Raw genomic sequence first — 23,853 nt, 5'->3', positions numbered from 1 at the left:
GGGATTAGAGATGGACTGTAAACGCAGTGAGCTCCATATAAAGGGTTATAATATACTGATGAGAGAATCTTACAGAGGAAATCAAAAAAATGTTATCACATCACACATTCAGGCCAACTAGCTATTTGGGAAAAAAAAACGTGATTTTAGGAAAACTATCATTTTAACGTCATAAAGAAGTGTGCAAGAAGACAGCCCCTCTTATCCCATACCTCCGTGGGGTGGCATCCTCGTGAGGTGGAATGATCACCACCTTTACAGTGACAGACGTGCGTAACAGATCAATCATCTGCTCATGGGACAGTGTCGCTACAGCCACTTTGCAGATCTCCACCAATCGGCTGCCCTGACGCAGGCCTGCTTGCCAGGCATACCCATAGGGTTCCACCTCAGCCACAATGCCCTCATAATTGACGTGGAAGCCCAGCTGGCCCAGGCCATTTCTGCGCAGGGTCATCTCAGTGGTCTCACAGCCCTTAGTCAAATGCTAAGGGACAAGGACAGAGAACAACAGATCAATAATATTTTACAAATTGACATTATACAGTGTGAGTCAAAAGGTTCAGGACACCCTTTTATCTGAATAGCCCTACAAGTAATGGGTGAGGGGCTGATCTTATAGGCTATGTCAGGAACATGGCCGCCATCTTGAAAGCCTCCAAATAAAAGGGTGCCGTTTGTCAGCTCACCCTGTAGATAAAGATGCTCTAGCAAAATATTAAAAATAACCATTACCAGATAAATTATAAACATAATATTGCAAAAGCCCACTCTGATAACACATCTTGAAAATACAAGTTAGTTTAAAAACTATACTGTTCTGGAGTCTTTTTAGGCTCTTTTGAACCATGTACAGTTATGCTAAGGGAGGGCAACAAACAAGCTATTTGGTTATTCTGATGCCTTACCTTAGTTTTGTTTCTGTTCTATTAATCTAACTGTCAGGATGCTTGACACTTCAAAAATTCAACACGGGATAAAAAGGTGTTTGCATAATTTAGGCTGGATATTTTAATGGAAAACACTACTGAATGACAAATGATAACACACTGCCAAACCGATATATATATAATATATATCGAAAATATAGTATATAATGCTATACTAGAATAGCTAGAATATACTAGACTAAAATACTGACATATCACATGCTAATAGTTAAAATCAACATTTATGTATTCAACAACAGTTCACAAATGTTGTTAGTTACTATTACAAATCACATCAAATGTTTAGGTGTAGAATGACCACTACATTTAAGCAATGGTCAGGCATACTCCAGAGACACATATTGGTTTCCTTCTGTAAGGCTTTTGTAAAGCAAACAAGAACGCATCATGTCGGCCTCCAAGATCGAGTGAGCTTTTTAAGCAGAATATATAACTATCATAAAAGTGACCACCCAGTCTTAGATTAAAACGACTCTGTCAGTGTCCACTCAAACCCCTTTGTAGCCTAGCGCTAGGATCTGTGTCCGGAAAAGCAGCCTTTTGCGTCTCAACGCAAAGTGATGGAGTTCACGAACATTCAGTTTGCTACCATGGTAACATCTTCTGCACTTGGAGAGTGACATCATGGGCAGGTGGCCAAAACAAAAGTACATTCCAGCCTCCGCACAGTTCTGTGCGAACTACAAGCCTCTCTTTTAGGCCAAATCCTCGATAATGTTAACGAACAGCTCTCAACTGAATACAATAACTCAACGTAAGGCCTGAAGAAAAGGGTGGCTGATTCATATCTGTCCTGGTGGGGGAAGTACTGGTGTGCAGTTCTACAAACACTACATGCTTCAGAGAAAGGTTAATACGACATAGAAAGCTTTCACACAATCAACACACCTAGTTCAGCTCTTACAAAGTTTGAAAAATGGATGAGGAGTTGAATAAGGTGTGTTACAGCACAGAAAACATTAAACTCTCTAGTGTTGAGGCTCTCTAGGACAGGGATTTTAAAACACTAAGTATCTCACACTTGTTCAGATTACTATTAGTCATATACCAAAAACTGGGCACCCTGACCAAAATAACTGAACAAAGAAGACACTAATGAACATAGTACAAAACGTGTGCTAAATATAACATATTGAAGGAAAACTAATATAGCAAATCTCCAAGACTAAGTACTAGAACTTGCAGAAATAAAATAATGCTACATATATTAAATATGTTCCCTTTCACTTCGAATATATAAAAAATATATCATTTGATTAGAGGCCAAACTTATCCTTATGTTGTTATGTCAGAGCCAGACAAATCTAATTTTAAAACGAAGGTGTCCTCAAACTACTGCCAGGCAATGCATGAAAGGACAGAAAAATTTATATTCCAAGCACAAAACCATCCACACAAGCCTGGAGCGCTCTCACCTCCAGGCGTTTGATGACCTCTCTGAAGTCCTCTGTGTTGTTGTTGATGGAGCGCAGTGAGATGTTCTCGCCACGTTCATAGAAAATCTTCATGGAGGCAGGGCTTCCCAGTGACCAGCCAATGACATCCCTAACAGCGCAGTTGAATACCACAGCTTTCGCCTCAGGATCCACTAGTATCAGGAAGTCATTGGAGATAGCCAGCAGAGCTTCCAGCTCTCCTCCTGCTCCATGGTCCTCTACGTACACTGGCCAAGTGATTGCCCCTGGACTGCGCAGCTCTGCCCCGGAGTAAGGCCGGCTCTTCTCCTTGCGCTTATGGGCCAGAGAGATGAAGGGGAACTTGCCTGAGGGGTCAATGGGGGTGCTGGTGACGTGTCGCTCAGCCAGGTCCCTCAAATACTCCTGCCGGGTTCGGGTGGCCATGGCGCGGAATTTGTCCGACTTGTGGGCAGCGTTTTCCGCGTTGATGACCTTGGTCAGAAGAAAGTCCCGAAAGACTGTGGATTTGGGAAACTTTACTCCCTCCGGAATGGGCGGACCAAAGCCAGGGACATCTCGGGAACGTGCCACCGCCACACTGATAAAGAAAGAAGCCGACAAAGCAAAGAAAAAAAATTATTTTAATCTATAATATATTCAACAAATATAAACTGCTTGCTACATGCACAAGATAATGGTTGAACCATCACCAAACCTGAAGTGTCATGTATTTATGGATTAGCACAGTTTTTTTCCCCCACTTAAAAAGCTTAAAAAAAGTCTCTTATCAAGGATCTTTGTTAGAATTTGAAAAGGAAAAACTACAACTGTGTAATAAATTGATATTGTGGGGGGCTGATATTTCTTAATTATAAATAAGCTGCACATTGAAAAACAATACATCCTCCACAAGGACATTTCATAAAATTGAACTTGGAGACTCCACAAACTCCACAGAATTGTTCAGATTTTCAATTTTGTGTCTGGTTTCTCACCCCCCCACCCCCAAACACTCTTTCACTCCTGCACTTCTCTCCCTCTCCTTTTCCTTTCATTAAGCCTCTGGAATGGACATCTAAAGTTTCCTGTTCTGTCTGGAATGCATGGAACTCATGAGTGTTTGCCCAGGCTGAGCAGTAATGAGGCCTGCTGAAGACAGGCTCTCTTCGCTCTTACAATGACAGAGGTAGGAAAGAGGGGGAATAGGAAGCAAAGGACAGTTTAGATAGAGAATTTATACAGAGGAAAAAATGCCCTAAGGGTCTTTATGAAACGCATGTGCATGGAAAGCAAATACAAAACTTCACTCACTAAAGCGCAATAAAAAAAGTTTTGGTTATCATAATCTGCATTGGTATTTACTGAATACAATCTTATGATTGTTCATTCACTTCCTAACACTCTGTAACATGACTATGTAATGACATCCTGAGAGTGGGATAAATACAGGTAAACTAAGAAGAGAAACAGAAAGGAGGAACAAGAAACATAAAAAAGAGGGCATGTTGGGACAAGAACAAAACATAATAATAAGTGGGTCCAAAAAAAAACAAAAAAAAACAAAAAACCCAGAACTGATTTGATATGATTTGATAATAATACGTAACTTAATTGAGGCATTACAAACTTCTTAGAATCCAAAGGCCGTCCTCACTGGTTCCCTAAAGAAACATTACATTCTCTTCTCCAGAAGGAGTGATAAATGTTTGAAATTTTTCATTATAGAACTGTGTCATAATTAAATATAAGTCCTGGAGGTTTCTTAAGCACAGTGTATTATGGGGGAAAGTGGCTCTGAACGATTGAAATTACATTTGTAAAATAAACCTTTTTAATAAATAAAATAATTTAATGCATTTAACATATATTACATATATTTAATATAATGAATATTAATATAACATTTTTGTTGCAACAGTGTGTTCTTGAAATTAATAAAAGTATTTTTCATTGTTTTGTCATATTGCCAAGGACATAGTTATCGTGAAAATACACTAAAGAATCGTGATATTATTTTAAGGCCATATCGCCCACACCTACTATGTAATATTTAAACTGACCTAGTTAACTTCTTTACAAATAATGCCATTTTGAAGTCTGTGTAATTTTAAATGTATCATTATAACATCTATATGTTTTAGACTGGTTACAATATCTGACTGGGAAAACCACGTTCAAAAACTATGATGAAGAATGGTAACATTGTTACACCTGATTGGGCAAGTCCTACCACAACACAAACTTTCATTTATAAAAGTGGTACCAAGAAAGACATGTTATGAAAATATACATTTTTCAGTGCTTGTGCACATAAGTCTGTGCATCTGAAGCACCTACCAACCCACAAACTGAAATTAAATAAATTAGTCAGTTATTGTGAGCTGATACAGGGGGAACCGTGCTGTGCGCTCTTAAGACCTTCTCATATTTTGTCTGAAAGATGCCATTAATGTTTCATTAAGACACAATGGAACTGGAATTAAACTTGTGAAAAAGGGACATATGTCTCATTTAAGTCTAAAATATTTGGGCGAAAAGAGTGAAAAGAATGAATTCTAACTTGCTGAAAAGTAATTAAGGCTATCTTTACATATCCCAGTAGCCATTCATCACACCTGGAGATGTCTGGAGAGATGGTTACAAAAACATGGATTGTTTCTTTCCTATTCTCTTTTCATTGAACACCAAGCATTCTACAAAACCCACTAATGGCTGGAACACAGTCAGAAGTTTAAAACATTTAGTGAATATAACCGTGAAGAATAATAGTCACCAGTCACTCTCTGAAGGTCAGGAAAAACAGTGCACATTCCACCCAAATAAAATGCTCTACTGAGTTGTGTGGGGAGATTGAAAGGGCACTGACTCACGGCGAAGGGGGCTGCTTTATTGTTCTGGCCTAACCCCTATGGCTTAAGTAGAGGAGCACACTGGATTACATATCTGGAGTATAAATACACAGCGTGTGGGATGCTTTAGCAGCGTCCGTGGTCGACAGCAAATGCGGCCCACACACAGGACAGCTTAGAAATACACAGGTGTAGAAATAGCAAATTGCAAATTTCTGCATTCTCCAAAGATTTCATCTTGCTTGACTATGAAGATATGAAAACCATCTTAGATAGACTCCACATAAAGTGATTATGTGGACCTTCAACTTTAAATGTTTTTAAAGTCTGACAAAATCTTTTAATAGGCTCCCCATGTGGTTCAGATTAACGGCTGAAGAATACAAACTAAGTATCACTGTGCACTGACACAATTTAGAAAAAGCACTGCCCAGAAAACAGCAGGTGCATATGTAAAACATTAACAGCCTTCATAACCACCTGACAGTGCTCTAAGTCACAGGCCTCCACTTGAGGAACGATCACTATCACAGACTAATAACCACAAACATACCTGACTTAGCTTCACATTGCTGATAAAGTAGATAAACGCAGCAGCTTTCAAAAACGATTCCAATGGGGACAAGACTAAACCAAAAAGAAAACGAGTGTTCAGCCTCCAAACCTGATGGGGTACACTGGGGGTGTGGGAAAGGAGGAGCAATGCTAACTGTTGAACTGTATGCCATGCTTGGCCCCAATGAACTTCAGCGGGGTGGGTGAAACTGGCAAGAGTGGCCAAAAAAGCTCTCCAGTTTGTTGTGTCTCTCTCATTTGCTTCCTTGTTCTGGAGGGCTTGGTTTAGTGCAAGCTTCTGTAACTTCCTAAAATCAACCCTGAATGTTCTGTTAACCAATGAGGCTGCCTGCTGGGAACAATTAACACAGCATACAATGAGGCGCATCAGCAATTAAAGCCTCCATAAGATTCACTGAAGTGAAACAGACAGAAAGAAAGAGAAAAGAGAGAAAGGACACAGAGAGATCCCAGGTGGCTGAGGGGGTTGCGTGCTATTGCAGAAACCCAAGTTCAAATCCTGACGATGTCACAGCTATCTGCTGCAAACAGACCAAAAAGCAAAAGGCCAGGACATCCTTTCTCCTGTATATCTAGTGTTGCTGCATGCTGTAATTTACTGAATTAAAGCTAGTGTACAAGCTTTGCTGTCTTTGATGTTAACATGCTCCCTGAAAATTTACCTCAGCAAACAGATTCTAATTCAAATAAATCTACTCTGAAATTGTATAATAAAGAAACAGTTTTATTAAACCAGTTTGTCATGCATGCTAATGTACACATTTGTTTTATCTCCTTTTCAGAAAACAAAGAATACTAGTATTGTAATTTGTGACACCACTAGTGTAATACAAAAACAGTATTGAGCATTATGAAATATAAATAATTAAACATTAGGGATAAAAATTGGGCAAACTATTCTGACTGAAAAGTAGCCATTTATCAGTGATTACCTGTTAAGCCTGGTTTATACTTCACCGCCTGCACCATATGCGAATACCATATGCACCGCCTACACAATATGCGACAAGTACATAGGGTTCGTATCGATGGATTGCCTACGCTGTATGTTTAACACAGAAGCATAAATTGGGCTTTACACGACAAGCCTATGTTCAAGCAAACCATAAAATTATAAAAAAGGTTTGTGTTTTCATCTAGAAAACATGTAAAGCCTGTTTAACAAACACGCTCACGTGTACTGTGAATCGCAGTTCGTGCTCAAACATACCGAGAACCCATAATACCTTTTATATTGAACAGCAACTCACACTGAACAAAATGGTAATAAAAAGCTTGAATCTACTTCTATCGTGGTCTCTGGCTTCATTTCCACTAGCTCCTCCATTGCATTTCTAGTGAACATCCAGGAGTAAAAACTTAACGGGTGTTGACTGATTAGAGTGAGATCTGTAGAGATGTGGTCAACTTCAGAACTAGGCAAAAAGGCAATAAACAAGCAATGATTCCCCTCATTTGCCTTGTGTCATTGCACCTTTAAAGAATGCACAGTACAAAATCAACAAACCTAACAGAAACAGTCCACAGAGGCGGTGAGTGAAATTAAGCAAGCCTGACTTATTTGAAGTGGTTTAGAGTGGAGGTCTCAGGGGAAATATACAGTCAGATCAAAGCTGAAAGCTCAAAGCAGAGAGGCAGACAGGGGAATAACAGAAAGCAGACTGCCTACCAATTTAGAAACGGTCATTCTGCTTCAATTTACACCAATCGTGTAATGATACAGGCTGTGGCCCTGAAAATGTCCTTAAGATTTTAGAAGCAATAACAAAGGCTAAATTATTTGGCAAGTGTATCACCACACAAAGAACCTGAGAAACCTGAAGCAGAAGCAGAAGCAGGCATATTTATCTACTCTAATAAAGATCTAAGGAATCTCTTATGAACCTAATGGAGAAGTAACCTCTCCTCCATGACAACCCTCACCTGTAACATGTGTTGTCAGAGCAGGGGTTGTGCACCTGCACCACAACAAAGACATGTTGGAAGTGAGAGCGGATGTTCTTGGGGCTGAAGGCCTTTGCTCCAGGTTCTTGGAACACGATGGTGACGATATCATTTCCAATGTGCCGCTTCCTTAGCAACTGCAAGAAACAAGGCACCAAAGCAAGTTTACGAGGAGCTCAAACAAACGTATGAACATCTATTTGTGATCTTCTGAGGGGTCTTTACCTGCTGTTTATTGTTTGGTGTGTAGGGCAGCATAGTAGAGACGTGGAACATTATTTCATAGTCTTTGTAAGTTGTGTATAAGGAATGTGTGCCAGTTGAATCAGCTGCAAAAGAAACAGTTCAAGTTACAAATGGAACATTTTCTACACCACTACAAAACTAATATACCTTGCCTACAGCTCTCTCAATATCCAAAGCCTAAGGCTGGACAATAACTCAATATCAGTATATATCGCAATATAAAATGTTTTAATAACAATGATATGATTTTTAAACATTTTCAATATTAAAATATACATTTACAGCATTTGTCACTGACGGATAATATTTCATTAAAAAAAGCGTTTTTCAAGACGCCTAAAGGACATACATTATATATATAATAAAATAATAATCCATATGCTAGTTTATGGGGTGCTTCCATCATTTCACTGCCCTCAATTTTAAAATTAGTTAAATATTCTTAATATTGACAAAGCAAAGAGGTTTATGTTTGATGGTGACATCATGTTTCTTGTTTGTTCTGGACAATCTTTTCTGTGGCTTTTCTGCTGTTTATATCGATATCTGAAATATATCATATTGACTGAAATTTAGAAAATATATTGTGATATTAATTTTGGCAGTATCGCCCAGCCCTACCACAGCTTATCTACAGAAAACAAGGGCTGGGTCTGGACTGTTTATCAGAACTATAAAATTAAATGGTGTCTTGATTTTTTTCCCCAGAAAAAAAAAATGCAGTAGGACACTATGCTGAAAAATAACCAAAGAATTATAGATTTAATAATAATGTTGATCACACAAAGAATATCAACCAAAGACCACACCTTGAGAGAACACTTCAAATAAATTAGCAAAGACAAAATTGCCAAAGTCCCAGTCCTGTAGGCAAAAACATAATCTACATGATTTAAGTGTGCCATGGATTAATATAAAAGTCCTTTTCAGACCAAAAAGTTCTACTCTAATCAGCCAGAAAAACTTCTGAAAGACCTGAAGAACTGCAATAGAATAAATGATATTTTTAAAATGTATTCACTCTATCCGGCCTGTTAAGTACATATCAGGGGCTATTCATTACACAACTAAACTGAGATCAAAATAATTTTCTTACATTGATGTTACTCTTACCTGCTGTAGATGAAGGAACAAAATCAACCAAAATATTTGTTTATTGAAACCATGTTTGGGTTAAATTTGTGACATACAGAAAGTGCTAGGTACAGCATGAAATACAGCTGTTCTCCTATAAGGATGCAACCATTTTTGAGCATGTCAGCAATGGGAGCCACAAGACTGAACAAAAGATTGTTTATGTTATCCTCCAGATCCCCGAGTTTCACAGAAACATGATCTCATGATCAGAGAGGCATCATGGACGCTTGAGGGGTCCAAACACGATTCTGTGCAGCCAACATTGGCTTATTGAGCGTCTGGAGACTAGGAGGAATAGCTTGAGCCTCAGAATCATGTGTACGTGACATAGAGAACAGAAATCTAAATGTCTTTGAAAATAAGCTTCTACCTTATATTTTACCCTTCAAAATTAGGCTTGTGCTATAGAATAAAAACTATTCCTCTCATTTTCTTTCTGAAAAATACAAGACAAGGTTTATATCCAAAGCTTGCCTCCTGTAGTCTTGTACAGGAAGTAGTAATGAGTAATAAGACATCACCGATGAGCAGTATACTGAACAAGCAAGTGAAAAAATAAACAAACACAGTGACTTGGATATCTTTAGAATCTTTTCATAAACGTTTATGGTTTTCACAACTGTTCAGCTATCCACCATATTCGGACTCACTCTTTGTGTCCAGCTGGGCCCGGTACTTTGTGAAGCCCTTAAGGCGAACTCGTTCTCCTAGCAGCTGCAGGAACTCCTCCAGGGCTGGACCGGCTGCTTCATTATTATACATCTCCTCCTCACTGCTTTGACCAGCCATACAGTACATCACCCCCACCTTCAGCTGGAAACTGAGCTGTAGGTCAGACAAAATAAAGGCAGAGTAGTTACTGTACCCTGACTACTAAAATGAGCATCTTTACTGGAAGTATTTTTTGAACGTTAGGATTAATAATCATAGCTTATTCTCTCTTGCATTAATGTAAATGTGTTGGGTACCCCTTGCTCGTCCAGTTTCATCAGCTGTTCCGTGACCTTGGGGGTGTTGAGGGCAAGCCGAAGGCAGTGAGCGTTGAGCTCTGGCACAAGGTATTCCAACACTTCCTTTAGAGGCAGGCCTCGAGCCAAGCCATGCTTAGAAGTAGAGGGCACACTATCTTCCATTATAGAGCCTCGCAGAGTTGTCAACTACAGATGGTGAGATTTAAAAAGACATCAAGGGAGTGTGTCTTGGTTAGTCAGTGAAAGTACATGATTTGTTTTTAGCTGTTTTTCCTTTCAGTTTAATTAGTATGACAGACAGAAATTAAAGACATGCTTTCAAAAAGATTAAGCTGGGTTTTGACATGCCTTATCTTTCATGTAACAGATTGCAAAAGAGTGCTGTTCTCTCCTTGTATACAGTTGATATGGCATAAATTGATGGACAAATGTTTCTACAAAATGCTAAAACCCACCTGCATGCCTGAAAATAGCAGAGTAAAAGACAACACAAAGGGTCATAAAATCACACCCAGAAAAGCTATTAAGGCCATATGAAGGCATCTGAATCAAAAAAAGAAGTTTCTATAAATGAGAGTAGGGATTGACATTTCCATCAAGGGCCTTGTCTTCCTTTTCTTGATAAGAAAAATGACCTGAGCTCAATTGGTCCATGGGCAGCTGTCAGATTAAGGGGAAGTGTAGCGATGGGCCAGTTATGGCTCGGTATGATCAGTGCTATGCACTGGCAAACGGTTAGCTGCGCCTCTGAGCATGTTATATAAGATGGTGGTGGGCGTGAGACCTGGATCTCACCCACTGCTGGCTGTTGAAAAGCAACACAGAGACTAAGGATGCTACCAATTTGCATTTAGAGACTGCAAAGGACAAGGAGAGGAGAATTTCAGTGATATGAACACTAACCTCACTGGTTCGGAAGATGATTCTGTAATTGTACTGTGGGCCATGCTCCTTGTGATCCTCCAGCTTCTCTCGCCGTATACTCACAGCCACTGGCCCCAGGGTCTCATCCACCCCCAGGTAGTTCCAGTGCTCTACATGAGCAAAAGAAATACAAATAGACAGCCATATTGTAACACAGATGTATCCTACAGCCAGCATGAAAAATGATTTGTTCATTTCCAGTTGTAATCAGTGTGCTTTTCCAAGGGAATCATTCAAATCTGCTTAACACTGGCCCTACAGGAGCAGAGTTGAGCACCCCTGTTGTAGAGTATATAGGAAGTAATCCACAGTGAAGTATACCAACAACTTTGACTTATGAAATCAACATCCAAATGCAACTGTGAAAATCACAGGAACTTCCACTCCTCCATCATTTACAACGCCAGAACACCGTTCCTCTGTTACATTTGCCTTCGCACATAAATACTGAAAAAAAATAAAGTCACTGCAGTAACATTCAGCATGATGACCTACTTACAGATTGTCCTTAAGTGATTCATTAGAAAAAAATGCACTGGAATATATAACTTAGCATTTTTTTTTATCAATTCACTCTATTGGCTGAGAGTCACAGGAATCTGAAGGGCTCAATATTTATAAAAGCTACTTCTTAGAAAGTACATTAATTAGCTGCCTAAAATCTGAGAAAATAAGAAAGGGAATGCTGTGCAAAAAGACAGTTCTAGGGGGTTGGATATTGATATATCAGAGTACATTTTAAAACATTGTAACATTGGTTTATTCATTGTTTTCATGCATAGTATGCAAAATAAAAATGAGTCAATTACAAGAGATTTCATCATCAACACACTGCCTAGAAGACATCAAAGCTAATGAGTAAAGTATATACACTAATATACCCTCATTCTGCTGGAAGCAAAACACCAAACATTGCTGATGTAGATTCTAATAAGTTAGTATGTGAAACCGATTACAAATGTGGGCAATTCACAAGATGTTTCTTCCTGTGCTGACTGTAAATCTGAATCAGCAGTAGGCAGCTGAACTTGATTGGGAAGAGTGTACTGAATGCCCATTTAAGTACATATGACCCAACAAACAATTGGCTAGAATGAACTTACAGTTGAGAAATAAAGATCAAACAAAGCAGCACTTCCCACATTTTGTCCAGGTGATAAGATGCAGGCTTCTTAGATGCACAGTTAAGGGCATGAAGCAGTGTATTTAATATGACTCTGCTTCCACATGACTGTTAACGTCTTCTTTGTTGACTTGACACACCTTTTCTTTTCTCTACTGTAATACCTTATGGTATTAAACCAAACAATGACTGGCTGTCTCTCTCCACATGTCTGTTAGGAGCTTACATAACAGAAAGGGACATTATATCTGGGCAAACTGCAGTGATAACAGACAGTGTTTATTTAGTGAAGAGTTGAGTAAGTAAGTCTGAATTGCCCTTTCCGCAACAACAAAGATGGCAAAGATTACAGTACAAGCCATAAAAGTGAGAAATTCCAACAACCTAAACATGGAACCTACACAGAGGCCTCCGTTTATTTAATTTCCAGTGGAAACAGCAGTTTAAGCCATTCACTTTTTAGGAAGTAATTCCAAGGAGATTAGATTCAACATAATTCACTTGCAGAAGGAGGGGGAATCTCCAGTGAATTGTCTTGCCCAAAATTATGAAACTATAAAGTGGGAATCATATTGAGCACGTCCTTGTAAAACACCAATACTGTGACAATTTAACAAAAAACAGTCCAAAAACATGGAGGGTAGGTGAATTGGCTTCTCTAATAACTGTCCTGGTGTGTGAATGAATGTCTGTATGTGTGAGCCCAGATATGGATTGGCGCTCTGTCCTGGGTTAAACCCTAGTGCCCGATGCAGTCCTCCAGGTGGACGGTCGTTTCTGGTTGAGAGTACGCTGTGCGCGTTTGGCTGCCGCTTCTCGCCAGTGTGTGTGAATTGAGCGTTCTGAGCAGTGTAGATTGTAAAGCGTCCTTGGGTGTCTAGAAAGGCGCTATATAAGTGTAACGATAATAAAAAAAAAAAAAAATAATAAAATTTAATAAACAGCATTGAGAGAAACTCAAGCACTTCTCTCACTTTATAAAGTTCACATGAATCAGTGTGCATCCTTCCTCTGTGAGACAACACATGACAACAGGGTTAAAAATATTTACAGCTGTCACAAAATTGCTGAAAAGACAAAATTTGTTTGCTTTTCTCAGAACACAGGACTGGTCACCCTAGAGCACAGAACACAAACTCACTGAATGTGTTTGGATTGGCAGAAGAAGAAAATGCAACAAACCAGAAAATGGAAAAATACCCCTACAGAGTCTTTTTTGAAGAATTATTTCTCAGTACTGCATTTCACCTCAAAAGTACAGTGGCTACAGTTCAACGTGACAAACCACAGGTATGCACAACACAGTTTTCTTTCCCATACAGAATATTCACTGTAATAGATGTCAATACGGAAGACAAATTTTGTACTAAAATAAATGTATACACAGAGCAATCCAGGAACATATTTTTTTAAAGTAAACTTATTTCCTTACTTATTTAAAAAGTAAAAAAATTGTAATAATAAAAAAATAAAATAAATAAAACTCACCTCTCAAATAGAAGTACTTCCTGTAGTAATAGGACCCCAGGTCCACATGTTCAACAATATTACTCTTTCCTCTCTCATGGTGAATGCTCTTGCCATCTTTGGGAGCCTCCAGCATTGCCACTCCTGCATTGCTGAAATAGGTGTTGGGAGCAACCTCCGGAGATCCATCCTCATCTCTAGAGGAGCTGGAGGATCCACTGCCTATGCTGCCCTGTTTGGAAGGGCTAATGTTCCTCTCCCCTTCACCACCTATCTCATTACGGAAGCAGGGGCAGCTGAGAACCAGATCGTTGCTTTTGTCGTCACCAGGGTCCAGCGTGGGTCCATCTTTAACGTTGAGCTCCTCTTGACTACCACAGGGGGAACCATAGGCCCCGCTTTGAGTGGAGGAAAGGGAAGAAGTGGTGGAAGCTGAAGCTGCTGCAGCTGCTGAGGCTCCAGTAGTGGTGTTCTTCCTCTTGACAGCGCTCTGTCGGCTCTGGACAGCCTCGTTCAAGTCAAAGAGGATACTCTGGACATCAAAGTGAGCAAAACCCTTCTGACAGACCCAAGGCTTTGGAGGAGGTCCTGCATCATCCGATTTTCCATCTTCTGCATCTGAACCAGCGCGAGAAGAATCTCCCTCTGCTTTCACGCTTCGTAACTTGCGGAATATGGACTCTCCGCCGGTCTCAGACTTGGAGCGCCTCTTCAGGTGTTTCTCTCGCTCTTTCAGGCGACTTGCAGGACTTCCTCTGGGTGGTCCCAGAGGACCATCGGGTAGGTCGAGGGCAGTCTGCTTGTGAGCTACGGTTAGGAGTTCGCTAAGTTTCTCTGGAGCTGGACTGCGCTGGTCAGGGGCATCTGTCTGGTAAGCCTTAAGCATATCAAAGAAGCTCTCTCCAGAAACTCCATGCTTGTCAATGGACGAGGTACTGCCATACTCCCGGTGCATTGGGGTCCAGCCTGAGAAGGACCAGCCCTCGTTGCCATCCACGTCCAGCTCACTAATAGTGATGTCACTGTTGCTGCGCTGGCGAATGCGACGCATGCCCTTGCGTGGCGATCCCAGATAGCCATCTGGGGACAGGAAGCGGTTGTCTTTGCCCTTGCTATGCATCTTGTTCTTCAAGGTGTTCTGAATGTTACGCAGCATGGAGGAATCCTGGGGGCTGATCAAGTGACCCAACTTGGCAGAAAGGTTGCTTTGGGCGCTCTGTGTGGGGGCTGGCGAGTCTGTCTCCACAGTAATATGCCAGACACCCCCACCACCCCCTCCTCCTCCACTTCCTCCCCCACTACTACTACTTCCACTACCACTTCCACCCCCTCCTCCACCCCCTCCTCCTCCTCCACCACTTCCACCCCCACTTCCACTTCCACTCCCACTCCCTCCTCCTCCACCACCACTTCCACCATCTTTCCTTGGTGGCCAGTCAGCAACTCTTGCTCTTACTCCCATCTTGGGCACTCCAGGTGTGCATCCCGACAGGTGGGTGCTCTCACTGCGCGGAGGCGGTGCCCCTCCATTGGGTAACCGCAGGCGACGGGTATAGAACTCATCTGTGGCAGGCACGGAGCCCCCCACAGAGCGCTCTGTCTGTGAACGCTTCAGACTGGTCATGGTAACGTCAAGAAACAGAGCTCAGCACAAGGGCATGTCTGCAGAGTAGTCAGAATAAAAATCTCTGGAGAGCATGGGCTGTCACAGAGACAAATGTGAAAAAGATGAAAATCAGTACTAATCTCTTCTTGCAGTTCCTATGGCAATTAAGGCCACATAGCGAGGGAGCAAAATGGTCAGATGTCCTCCTCCATCCCTCGTGAGGTGAATCAAATTCTGGAAAGGAAAAAAGAGAAGAGACTGAATCATCATTCATGAATCAGGGAAAGAGTAACTCAGAGAGATCAGTAGCTCTACTGCTGTGATAAACCACAATATTGACTGAATTTCAATAAGATTCCACAACAGAGATTTATGTTCATAATGTACAGCCACAGACTGGTGGTGATAGAGAGAAAGAGAGCGAGAAAGAATTTTAGATAACTCCATGAGAATATAGCATGGCTGTGGACAACAACAGCTAAAAAACCTAATCAATCAATCAAATTTTATTTATATAGCGCTTTTCACAACAAAAAGTCGTCACAAAGCAGCTTTACAGAGATCCGGGTCCAAGCCTCCTATGAGCAAGCCAGGGGCAACAGTGGCAAGGAAAAACTCCCTCAGCACACGAGGAAGAAACCTTGGAAGGAACCAAGACTCATACGGGGAACCCATCCTCCTCGGGTCGACACCGGAGACACAACAGAGAACAGAAGTAAAAGTGAAATGACCGATGAAGGGGTTATAGTAATATAAATGTAGTATATTAGTGATGATAGAGAAGCAGAAATGAAAATGGTGAGGATGATGATATTAGTGATGTATGAGTCTGATGAAGGAGGAGGTGATCAGGGATTCAGTGTGAGTTAAAATTAGGTGCAGAGTTAATCTGAAATAAAACAGCATGGCCAAGCATGATAGTGTAGATGAGACAAGGACAGGATCTTGTACAGGACACAGGGGCTGGATCAGGGCAACACCTGGAGAGCAGCAGGACATCTCAAAGCATGAGAGAGAGACAGGAGAAAGAAAGCCAGACAAAGGGAACAAATAAAAACACAGAGGTTAGTAGGGTCATGGTAAAGAACGGGGAAATTTGTCCTGCGAAAAAAGCTTCCACTGGTCAGGCAAGAGAACCCAGCGACAGACAGCGTGTTGGCGGTTACTACACAGCTAACTAAGAATGCTGTAGCTATGGTGATATGACAGGGTTAACACAGAACAGTGATAATATGACTGTGAGATTCCTAAGACCAGTTTTTGTGAAACATAGAGCCTTTTGATCTGGTGAAAATTGTACAGTAAGCAGACCAGGAGCTGGTATGTAGCCATGGAAAACCAGAATAAATTGTGTTATGTAGGAGTTATGTATTGGGCGATACGATGGTGCAGCAGGTAGTGTCGCAGTCACACAGCTCCAGGAACCTGGAGGTTCTGGGTTCAAGTCTCGCGAGGAGTTTGGTGTGTTCTCCCCGTGTCCGTGTGGGTTTCCTCCAGGTGTGTGTGGGTGTGAGTGTGTTGCCCTGTGAATGACTGGCGCCCCCTTCAGGGTGTATTCCTGCCTTGCGCCCAATGATTCCTGGTAGGCTCTGGACCCACCGCGACCCTGAACTGGATAAGTGGTTACAGATAATGAATGAATGAGTTATGTATTTGATGACATGCATAAACAACACTCCATGGTTTTAGGATGCATTTCTTTTGGTCTACAGTTCATCTGTTCCATGATGTTAAATTAAACATGGGTTATCTCACACACACAACCACACTTTAAATCATATATCACGTTCACAGAAAATAAATATTCATGCCTACCCTCAACTATAATAATTAACTGTGCATTTAAGCTCAGGGCATATCTAGATATTTATTCTGTGTCCACCCTGTTAGTGGCCTAAAGCAACCCTGGTACATGCAGGTCATGCACAAATATATAGGCTTCTCAGTCCTCAGTTATGTCCCTAACACTGTTTTTACCTCCTCCTGGAACAACAGGCACAACTACTCAACTTTAAGAATACCACTGTCTGATTAAAATGAGGGTGCTATACAACATAAATAACAGACAGGCCTTAGAAACATTAGGTTAAGGCATGGACAGTCAAAGAAGCTTTTCCACTTCATAAATCTTCAGTAGTTTCTTATGGACATGAAAATGGGAATACACTTTTCTTTATCATTATTCACTCTTGTAACTGCAAACAACTCTTTAGAACTGTACCTTGCCAAAGGGTAAATTTCACCAGATAAATAAATCAGGAGCTCCCCTGCTGTGATCAGGCAATGCATTTCAATCAAAAGATTTAATAATGAGAAAAAGACAAATAACCACACAACCAATGTGTAGGTCCTAGAGGGATAAGACAATCTGACCATTCAAAGAACTCTCTGCTTATAGGATTCAATCACGGCATTTAAATTCTATGACATGGAATAACATCAAGAGCACCTCCTAAAGCTAGGGCAAGCCAAGTACAGATGATGGCCATTAAGGTGGAATTACGCAGGTGCTGCCGTGTTTTAAGCCTACATGCAATGCAGTGCAGCAGGAGTGCTTTATGACAGATCCCATACGACAGTCAAGATAAGCTCTGAAATGTCAGTTTTCTTAGTTTCCTGGCAACCATCTGCCAAGTGTTTTCTGCTGTAGAGCGCCAGTGCTGCCAGGTTAACCCAAATGAGGTAGAAGGTAGGAGAGAGAGAGAACAGAAAAGGGGAAGAGAAAGAGGGAAGTACTGAATGAGCAAGTGAGTCCACAGACAAGAGAAAGACAACATATTGGAATGAAGAGGGAATGAGACAGAGTGAGATAGAGAGATGAAGAAAGAAAAGCACTGCACTGTGACATCATTTACCACCAACATAAAAACACCCACATGAGGCAAGCAGGCTAAATCACAACACTGAGAGCACAAGGAATATCAAAATCAGGTAACATGGAATTAACAGGTCCAAACAGGCCAACACATTACACTGCAGATCTTAAACCTCCACAAACTTGCTGTTTTTATATCTAGAGCCTACAGTGGCTTACAGCGCCATAAAGCACTTAAAGATGCTTTAGTCATTTGCACCTTAGAAAGTGTTATGTCTGTTGGGGTAAGTCTTAACAGATGTTATGGGTTTTTATCAGTGGTCATGAAAAGCTTGTGTAGGTGTCATTGTATATCATGCCTTCAGAATACTGTTATCAACCTTAGTTCCTTGTCACATGACATGCTTTAAAAAAAAAATTCAGATCCAAAAATAGGAACATTTCTAGCTTTATCTAATTAAACTCTACATACTTTGAAACAAATGCAACTAACAAAGGATTGCAGAAATTAAGCTCCATTTCTCAATAATGAAATGATTAGCCATCATGAGTGCGCTACTTTTGTGGAGTGAGCCTGACTAAAACCAAGCACACAAGTCGAGTTACATCATGTCTGCTGTGGCGAGAGAGACGTCATGCCTGAGGGGATGAAAATGTGAGGTCATATTCCTGTCACCGGGTCCCTGACCTCTCTGGCTGAGAGGGTGTGAATGGAGGAGGATGTGGAGCGAACAAACACACACACACCCCTGCAGAAAGAAAAAACACACATTCAACCTCTAAGAGAAAATGAGGTCATGGGAATTTCCATTCCTAGAAAGGAAAAGCCAGAGCGTACAGCTTTTTCAAAGTCCCCCTTTCTCACATCTTTTTCACACACACACATACATTATATATATATATAATATAATGTGCTTTGGAGGTTGAGCTGCAGGTGCTTCACTCAGGATGAGCATAAATTTGGGCGTTAGTCATCCGCAGCTGCCAAATTACAGTCCTAAGACTGACAGATGGGGCTAGAGCCGGCTGACACATAGCATGTAACTGGCTAATGAGAAAGAGGTACCTATGACAGGTTCTGAGAGGAACACAATGCGCAAAGTATATATGACTTGCACACAGATGACAACATGGGCCATGTGCTCTCATCTCTAATGGGAAACAAAGATGAAAAGACCTGGCATCCCTGGATCTCCAACAATAAAAAAAATGTTTTGGCCTTTTCTAGACATTATTCTTTAAAAAGGCTAGATCAAAAAAAACAAAAATAAATAAATAAAAAATCTACTGTTCATGTGCCTGAATGACATTTAAGCTCACAAAGAGCTGACAAAACTATGCATAACACCTGTTGTCTAAAATGGCTGCCTGGTCTGTTCAGCTACATCGTAATGTCTTGTTTATTTCTGTGTAGTTGGTTGCAAGTCATACTTTCTCCTAAACCACGTCAACATTCATTCATTTATTTTCTGTGACACCAGAACCCTGGAGCAGTGTGACAACAACACTATCTGTCAACAAGGTACGAGATTTGTCTAACTTCTCATATCGGTTTGCGATATTAGCCTGATAGCTCCAGCACTAAACAAAATTATAGGGAAATTTAAACACCAAGTATGTCTTAGCTCTTTTGACCACAGCCAATGTGTGCTATGGATATGTCACTAATCATTTTCTCAGTCTAAACCTCATTATCATAAAGTACTATGAAAAGATTCCAAAAATGTGGCAAAACAGCTTGTCCTCTCTCTACCTGCCCCACTCTATTTCTCTCAGATACAGAGGCAAAGATAAAGGTGTGAGTGATTGTAATGGACCTCAGCACATAATGGAGTCTAAAAAAAGCAATTGCAGGCATTAAGAGTGCAGTGAAGTGGTGTCTAAAGAGAGAATGAATAATGCTGTGGACAAGCAGAGGTGGGCTGCTCTTCCCTGACATCTTTATGAAAAACCTGGAGGAATAAAAAACATAGCTCTGGAGCACCATGGTGTAGAACAATGCATGTAATTGTAGCCTCTCAAGCAACAGAACAGAGTACAGCTAGATAAACAGTGGCCTCCAATTATAATCACTGACAATACAGTTGCAAAGAGGTTGTCCTGTTGCACACAAATGTTTCAGAAGTGCAGAATAATAGCCAAACTTTTTAAACACATGGTAAGCTTTCAAACAGCTCTTATTCAAATTTTTCTTGTCTTTTCCCAGAGGTCCATTTAAACCCCCTTTGTGTGTGTGTGTGTACGTGCAAGCATGTACCAGAAACAGTTATTATTTATTCTGTTAGAAAATGTTCTATCTTCCCTTTACCCAACACTGTTTTTGTTACTGTACAATTTAATATGTAAAGGGGACACATTACACAAGTTAACACAGATCCCTGGGTCCTGATAAAAATGCCTGCGAAATTCTTTAATAAATAAAATAATCACAAGTACTATTATTATTATTATTTCATCGTTTTTTTTTGTGGAGGAAGGCTCCAGATGCACAAACTAATGTAAAGCAGGTTTTTCACATTATGGCCACTTAAATGACCTGCATTGTGAATGACTGCCCAGTATAATCCCCATTCAAAAATATTAAACACTCCTTATAGTCCTAAACACAAGTTAGGAACTCAAATTCCACTGTATTTATTTGTTTGACACTTTCATATCGCTGGTGCTTAGCCTTTAAGTACATTTATTTTATTTTGAGAAGCTCCATAAAAAGTAAGTTTAAAAATTCTAACATTTAACAGTCAAAAAAAAGTTATATCCATCAGAATCCTTTCCTTACAAGAGACTAGTATTTTTAAATGCATTTGTATAATCACACAAACTGCCAATTAAATGTTTGAATAACTGAGAATAGAAAGTGCACTTTGATTAGTTCTTTTTTCAAGCTGAAACTTATGACCACCTTATCTAATATTTGCCATTATCATACTACTACAAAACACTGCTTCAGAAATATGACAAGAGCATTAATAAGCTCTCCCATAGAAGCGCAGTGACTACATCATGCCAATAAAGAAGCCAAAGCCTCTTCACACCTCAGGGCTGGGACACCTGCAGTGGGAGGTGTTAGGACTGGGACTGGGATGCGTTTTGGCTCCAGTGTTCCCTCTACATGCCTCTACTGTCCCACAGCCACATGATTCAAGCCCAGACATTGAGTCACAGCTGAACGCAGAGACTAAAAGAAAGACTGTGAGACTCATATCCCCTCATTCCTGATTTCATCCAGAAATACCTCTGTGATTTCATGGTCACAACACAAATAACTTAAAGGAACATCATTCATTCGTAGACATGAAGGAGGACACTTATTTGACATGGTCTATTATTAAGGCATGGACCCACTACCATATTTTACTTTGGGTTTGTCACACAGGTGAACCTTGACGAGAGAATACGTCACACTCCAGTGGTGAGTACAGGCACCTTCCATACAGTGTGTGTAATGAAGATAACACAATAGGGATTGAGTTGTTTCTTGTGTACTCTCTAGTGTACACAACTAATCAAAAAAATTAATAAAAATTGATTATTAAAAATAGTTGGCAAATGTCATTATTGATTAGTTGGTGTATTGTCTATTCTGTAGACACAAATATTCAGTTTGTCAATCAGGGCATGCGCAGATGCTTGGATAGGGTTGACCCAACACAAGGTGTACAAACAGACAAGGATGTCAGGTCTAATAACCTGATATAAAAAATATAAACAATCCATATTTCAACTTAGCACTACTTCAGTGCTCCCTCGACATGTGGAGATATTCTCTCTCAACTGAGGATTAAACATTAGACACTAAATAAGGAGTTTACAGAAAAATATACGATATGAGCAGTTATCAAACCTCTCATGATGAACTACTGTGTAAATACATGTCTCCCAAATGAATGCTATGGGGAGTTGATTCCAAGTGACAATTCTTGGATTCAGGAGGCGTCAAACTAGGTTCTATGCATCTCAAAACCATCTGAGCACCTTCTCTGCAGTAGGCAATATAGAGTGAAAGGGGGAAAAAAAAAATTTAAAAAAAGTTGTGTGAGGGAAGTGTCACAGTGCCCTACATTTCATTCAATCAGTGCAATAAATGTAAGTTTAAGAACATATATTTTCAACATTTTAACATTCAGGGTTTTACACCAGGGAAAATAAAACATAACACCTCTCTCACACATCCATTGTCTTGCTTTTGGTGTTATGCCACTGTAGTAAACATAAATAAAGTATAAAATTTAAACAAATGTGTTTACCACTGCTTTTTCCACTGTGTCCAAAGCCTGACAGTGGCACATTACACAGGGTAAATAAATAAAAATGTAAAGAATGTGTATTATTATTATTATTATTATTATTAGAAGAGCACTCAGTGCTCAGTGAGTAGATGGAAAAGTGCAGGTGGGTGTGATTTGGGCCAGTACAAGTTCAGCCATTTAAGGAACAATGTTCCGTTATTTAAGGTGGAACTGTAAAAGCAAATAGGAAGCTGTTAAATAAACAAATGTTTAACAACAAAATTCCTAATGGCAATAAACTAAACTGCAGCATGAAACCAACACTTGACACATATTTCTGTGTTATATACAGTGCAGTAAAATCACATTTTGTTTCGGTGCTTGATCTGGACTCAGTCTACAGTGAAAAACACTGTACACTGATTTTATGAAATGGAGGGCACGGTGTGACTATATCTTCACATTAAAATCAGTTGATTGACATTCAAAATATTATTATATCAACAATTATTGCACCTTTACATCATAGAAAAAAAATATACATAGACTCCACAGCACTGCAAAGTTCAGACTTCTGCCTCATTAAACTGACTCAACTATTAAGCAAGAGCTTCATAAAATGATTCGCAGCTTTCAGAGAGACAGACAGAGGGGGAGGAAAAAAAAAAAAAATAAAATCTGAGCCGTGGCCCAGAAGGAATCCAGTTTGACACTACTTCTATTTAAAAAAAAAAAAAAAACACATCACATGAGAAAGAACAGCTCTGTGTTTAACATTTCACCAGTCTGAGGGGTTTTCCAAATTGCTAAGAAGGTTCTTTGCTAAGTTTCAGAGTTAAGTGAAAATATGACCTCTAAAGAAGAATTTTCTTCTTCGACAGCGGTACAATTTACACATACATTTGAGTGAATTCATAAATAGATACTTTAGATGAAACTACGCTTATCTAGAAATAATCACTAGCAGAGAGAGATTCCCAGTCAAGACACGGGGTTCACAGTGGAACATTTCATACAGATCAGTGTCAAAGAATTTCCCAGAAGCCTTGGAAAAAGAGCAGAGCAGATAACTATGCCATTCACTGTTGTGCTCATGCACAGTGCAAATTCGGCTGTTTTTAAAATCACTTTCTTTCAAAGGAAAGTGTTTCTATAGACCCACTCTGTCCACTGTATAATGATGCACATGGAAAGTATACTCTTTTTTTTATGTATTCTTTCTCTCGATGAAACGGTATTGCTAGTTTCTCATCAGTCTTACTGAGAGAATTGTCAGAAATATCGTTTGTGTTGTAGTTACATTATTTGACAGCGACTCTGCATTTTAACCCTATATTGTACAAATGTGTTCAAAAGGATTGGAAAGAAAGTATTAAGAGGTAAAACTACTTGTAGTTAACTTGATGACATGTGATGCAAAGAGCAGAGGGAGGAGAGGACAAAGCCCAAAAGTCTCATGCTTGGTTCTTGGTCAAGTGTGAATTTTCCTCAGCCTTGGTTTCGGTTTCCTCTGTTACTGAGTAACAGGATTTAAAAGCTTGGCTCTTTGTGGGCAAAGAGAGTCATGAGCAATAACATAATTCCCTGTTAAATGCTGTGTTTATTGGGAGAAATTTCTA

The 23,853-nt window shown here is 40.1% G+C and overlaps 1 protein-coding gene across 5 annotated transcripts in view; it reads right to left on the bottom strand.

The window, feature by feature from the left end:
- sipa1l1 (signal-induced proliferation-associated 1 like 1) overlaps nt 1-23,853 on the bottom strand; it is an 82,444-nt gene that overhangs the window by 16,085 nt on the left and 42,506 nt on the right. For 4 of the 5 annotated variants that reach the window (XM_066676436.1, XM_066676439.1, XM_066676440.1 and 1 more), the window contains exons 1-8: nt 13,606-14,835; nt 10,974-11,104; nt 10,068-10,256; nt 9,750-9,924; nt 7,942-8,045; nt 7,696-7,853; nt 2,366-2,945; nt 213-487 (exon numbers count right to left, since the gene is read on the bottom strand). In XM_066676436.1, coding sequence (XP_066532533.1) covers nt 213-487; nt 2,366-2,945; nt 7,696-7,853; nt 7,942-8,045; nt 9,750-9,924; nt 10,068-10,256; nt 10,974-11,104; nt 13,606-14,740 — 2,747 coding nt within the window. In that variant the 5' untranslated portion in view covers nt 14,741-14,835. Of the gene's footprint in view, nt 1-212; nt 488-2,365; nt 2,946-7,695; nt 7,854-7,941; nt 8,046-9,749; nt 9,925-10,067; nt 10,257-10,973; nt 11,105-13,605; nt 14,863-14,922; nt 15,425-23,853 lie in introns of those variants that run through there. The other variant, XM_066676441.1, reaches the window with a different exon arrangement.

Source organism: Hoplias malabaricus, chromosome 7 (assembly GCF_029633855.1).
Source record: "Hoplias malabaricus isolate fHopMal1 chromosome 7, fHopMal1.hap1, whole genome shotgun sequence".
In the NCBI taxonomy this organism is placed as follows: domain Eukaryota; kingdom Metazoa; phylum Chordata; class Actinopteri; order Characiformes; family Erythrinidae; genus Hoplias; species Hoplias malabaricus.
The sequence above is the reverse complement of the archived record's forward strand: the minus strand, read 5'-3'. Positions and strand labels throughout refer to the sequence as shown.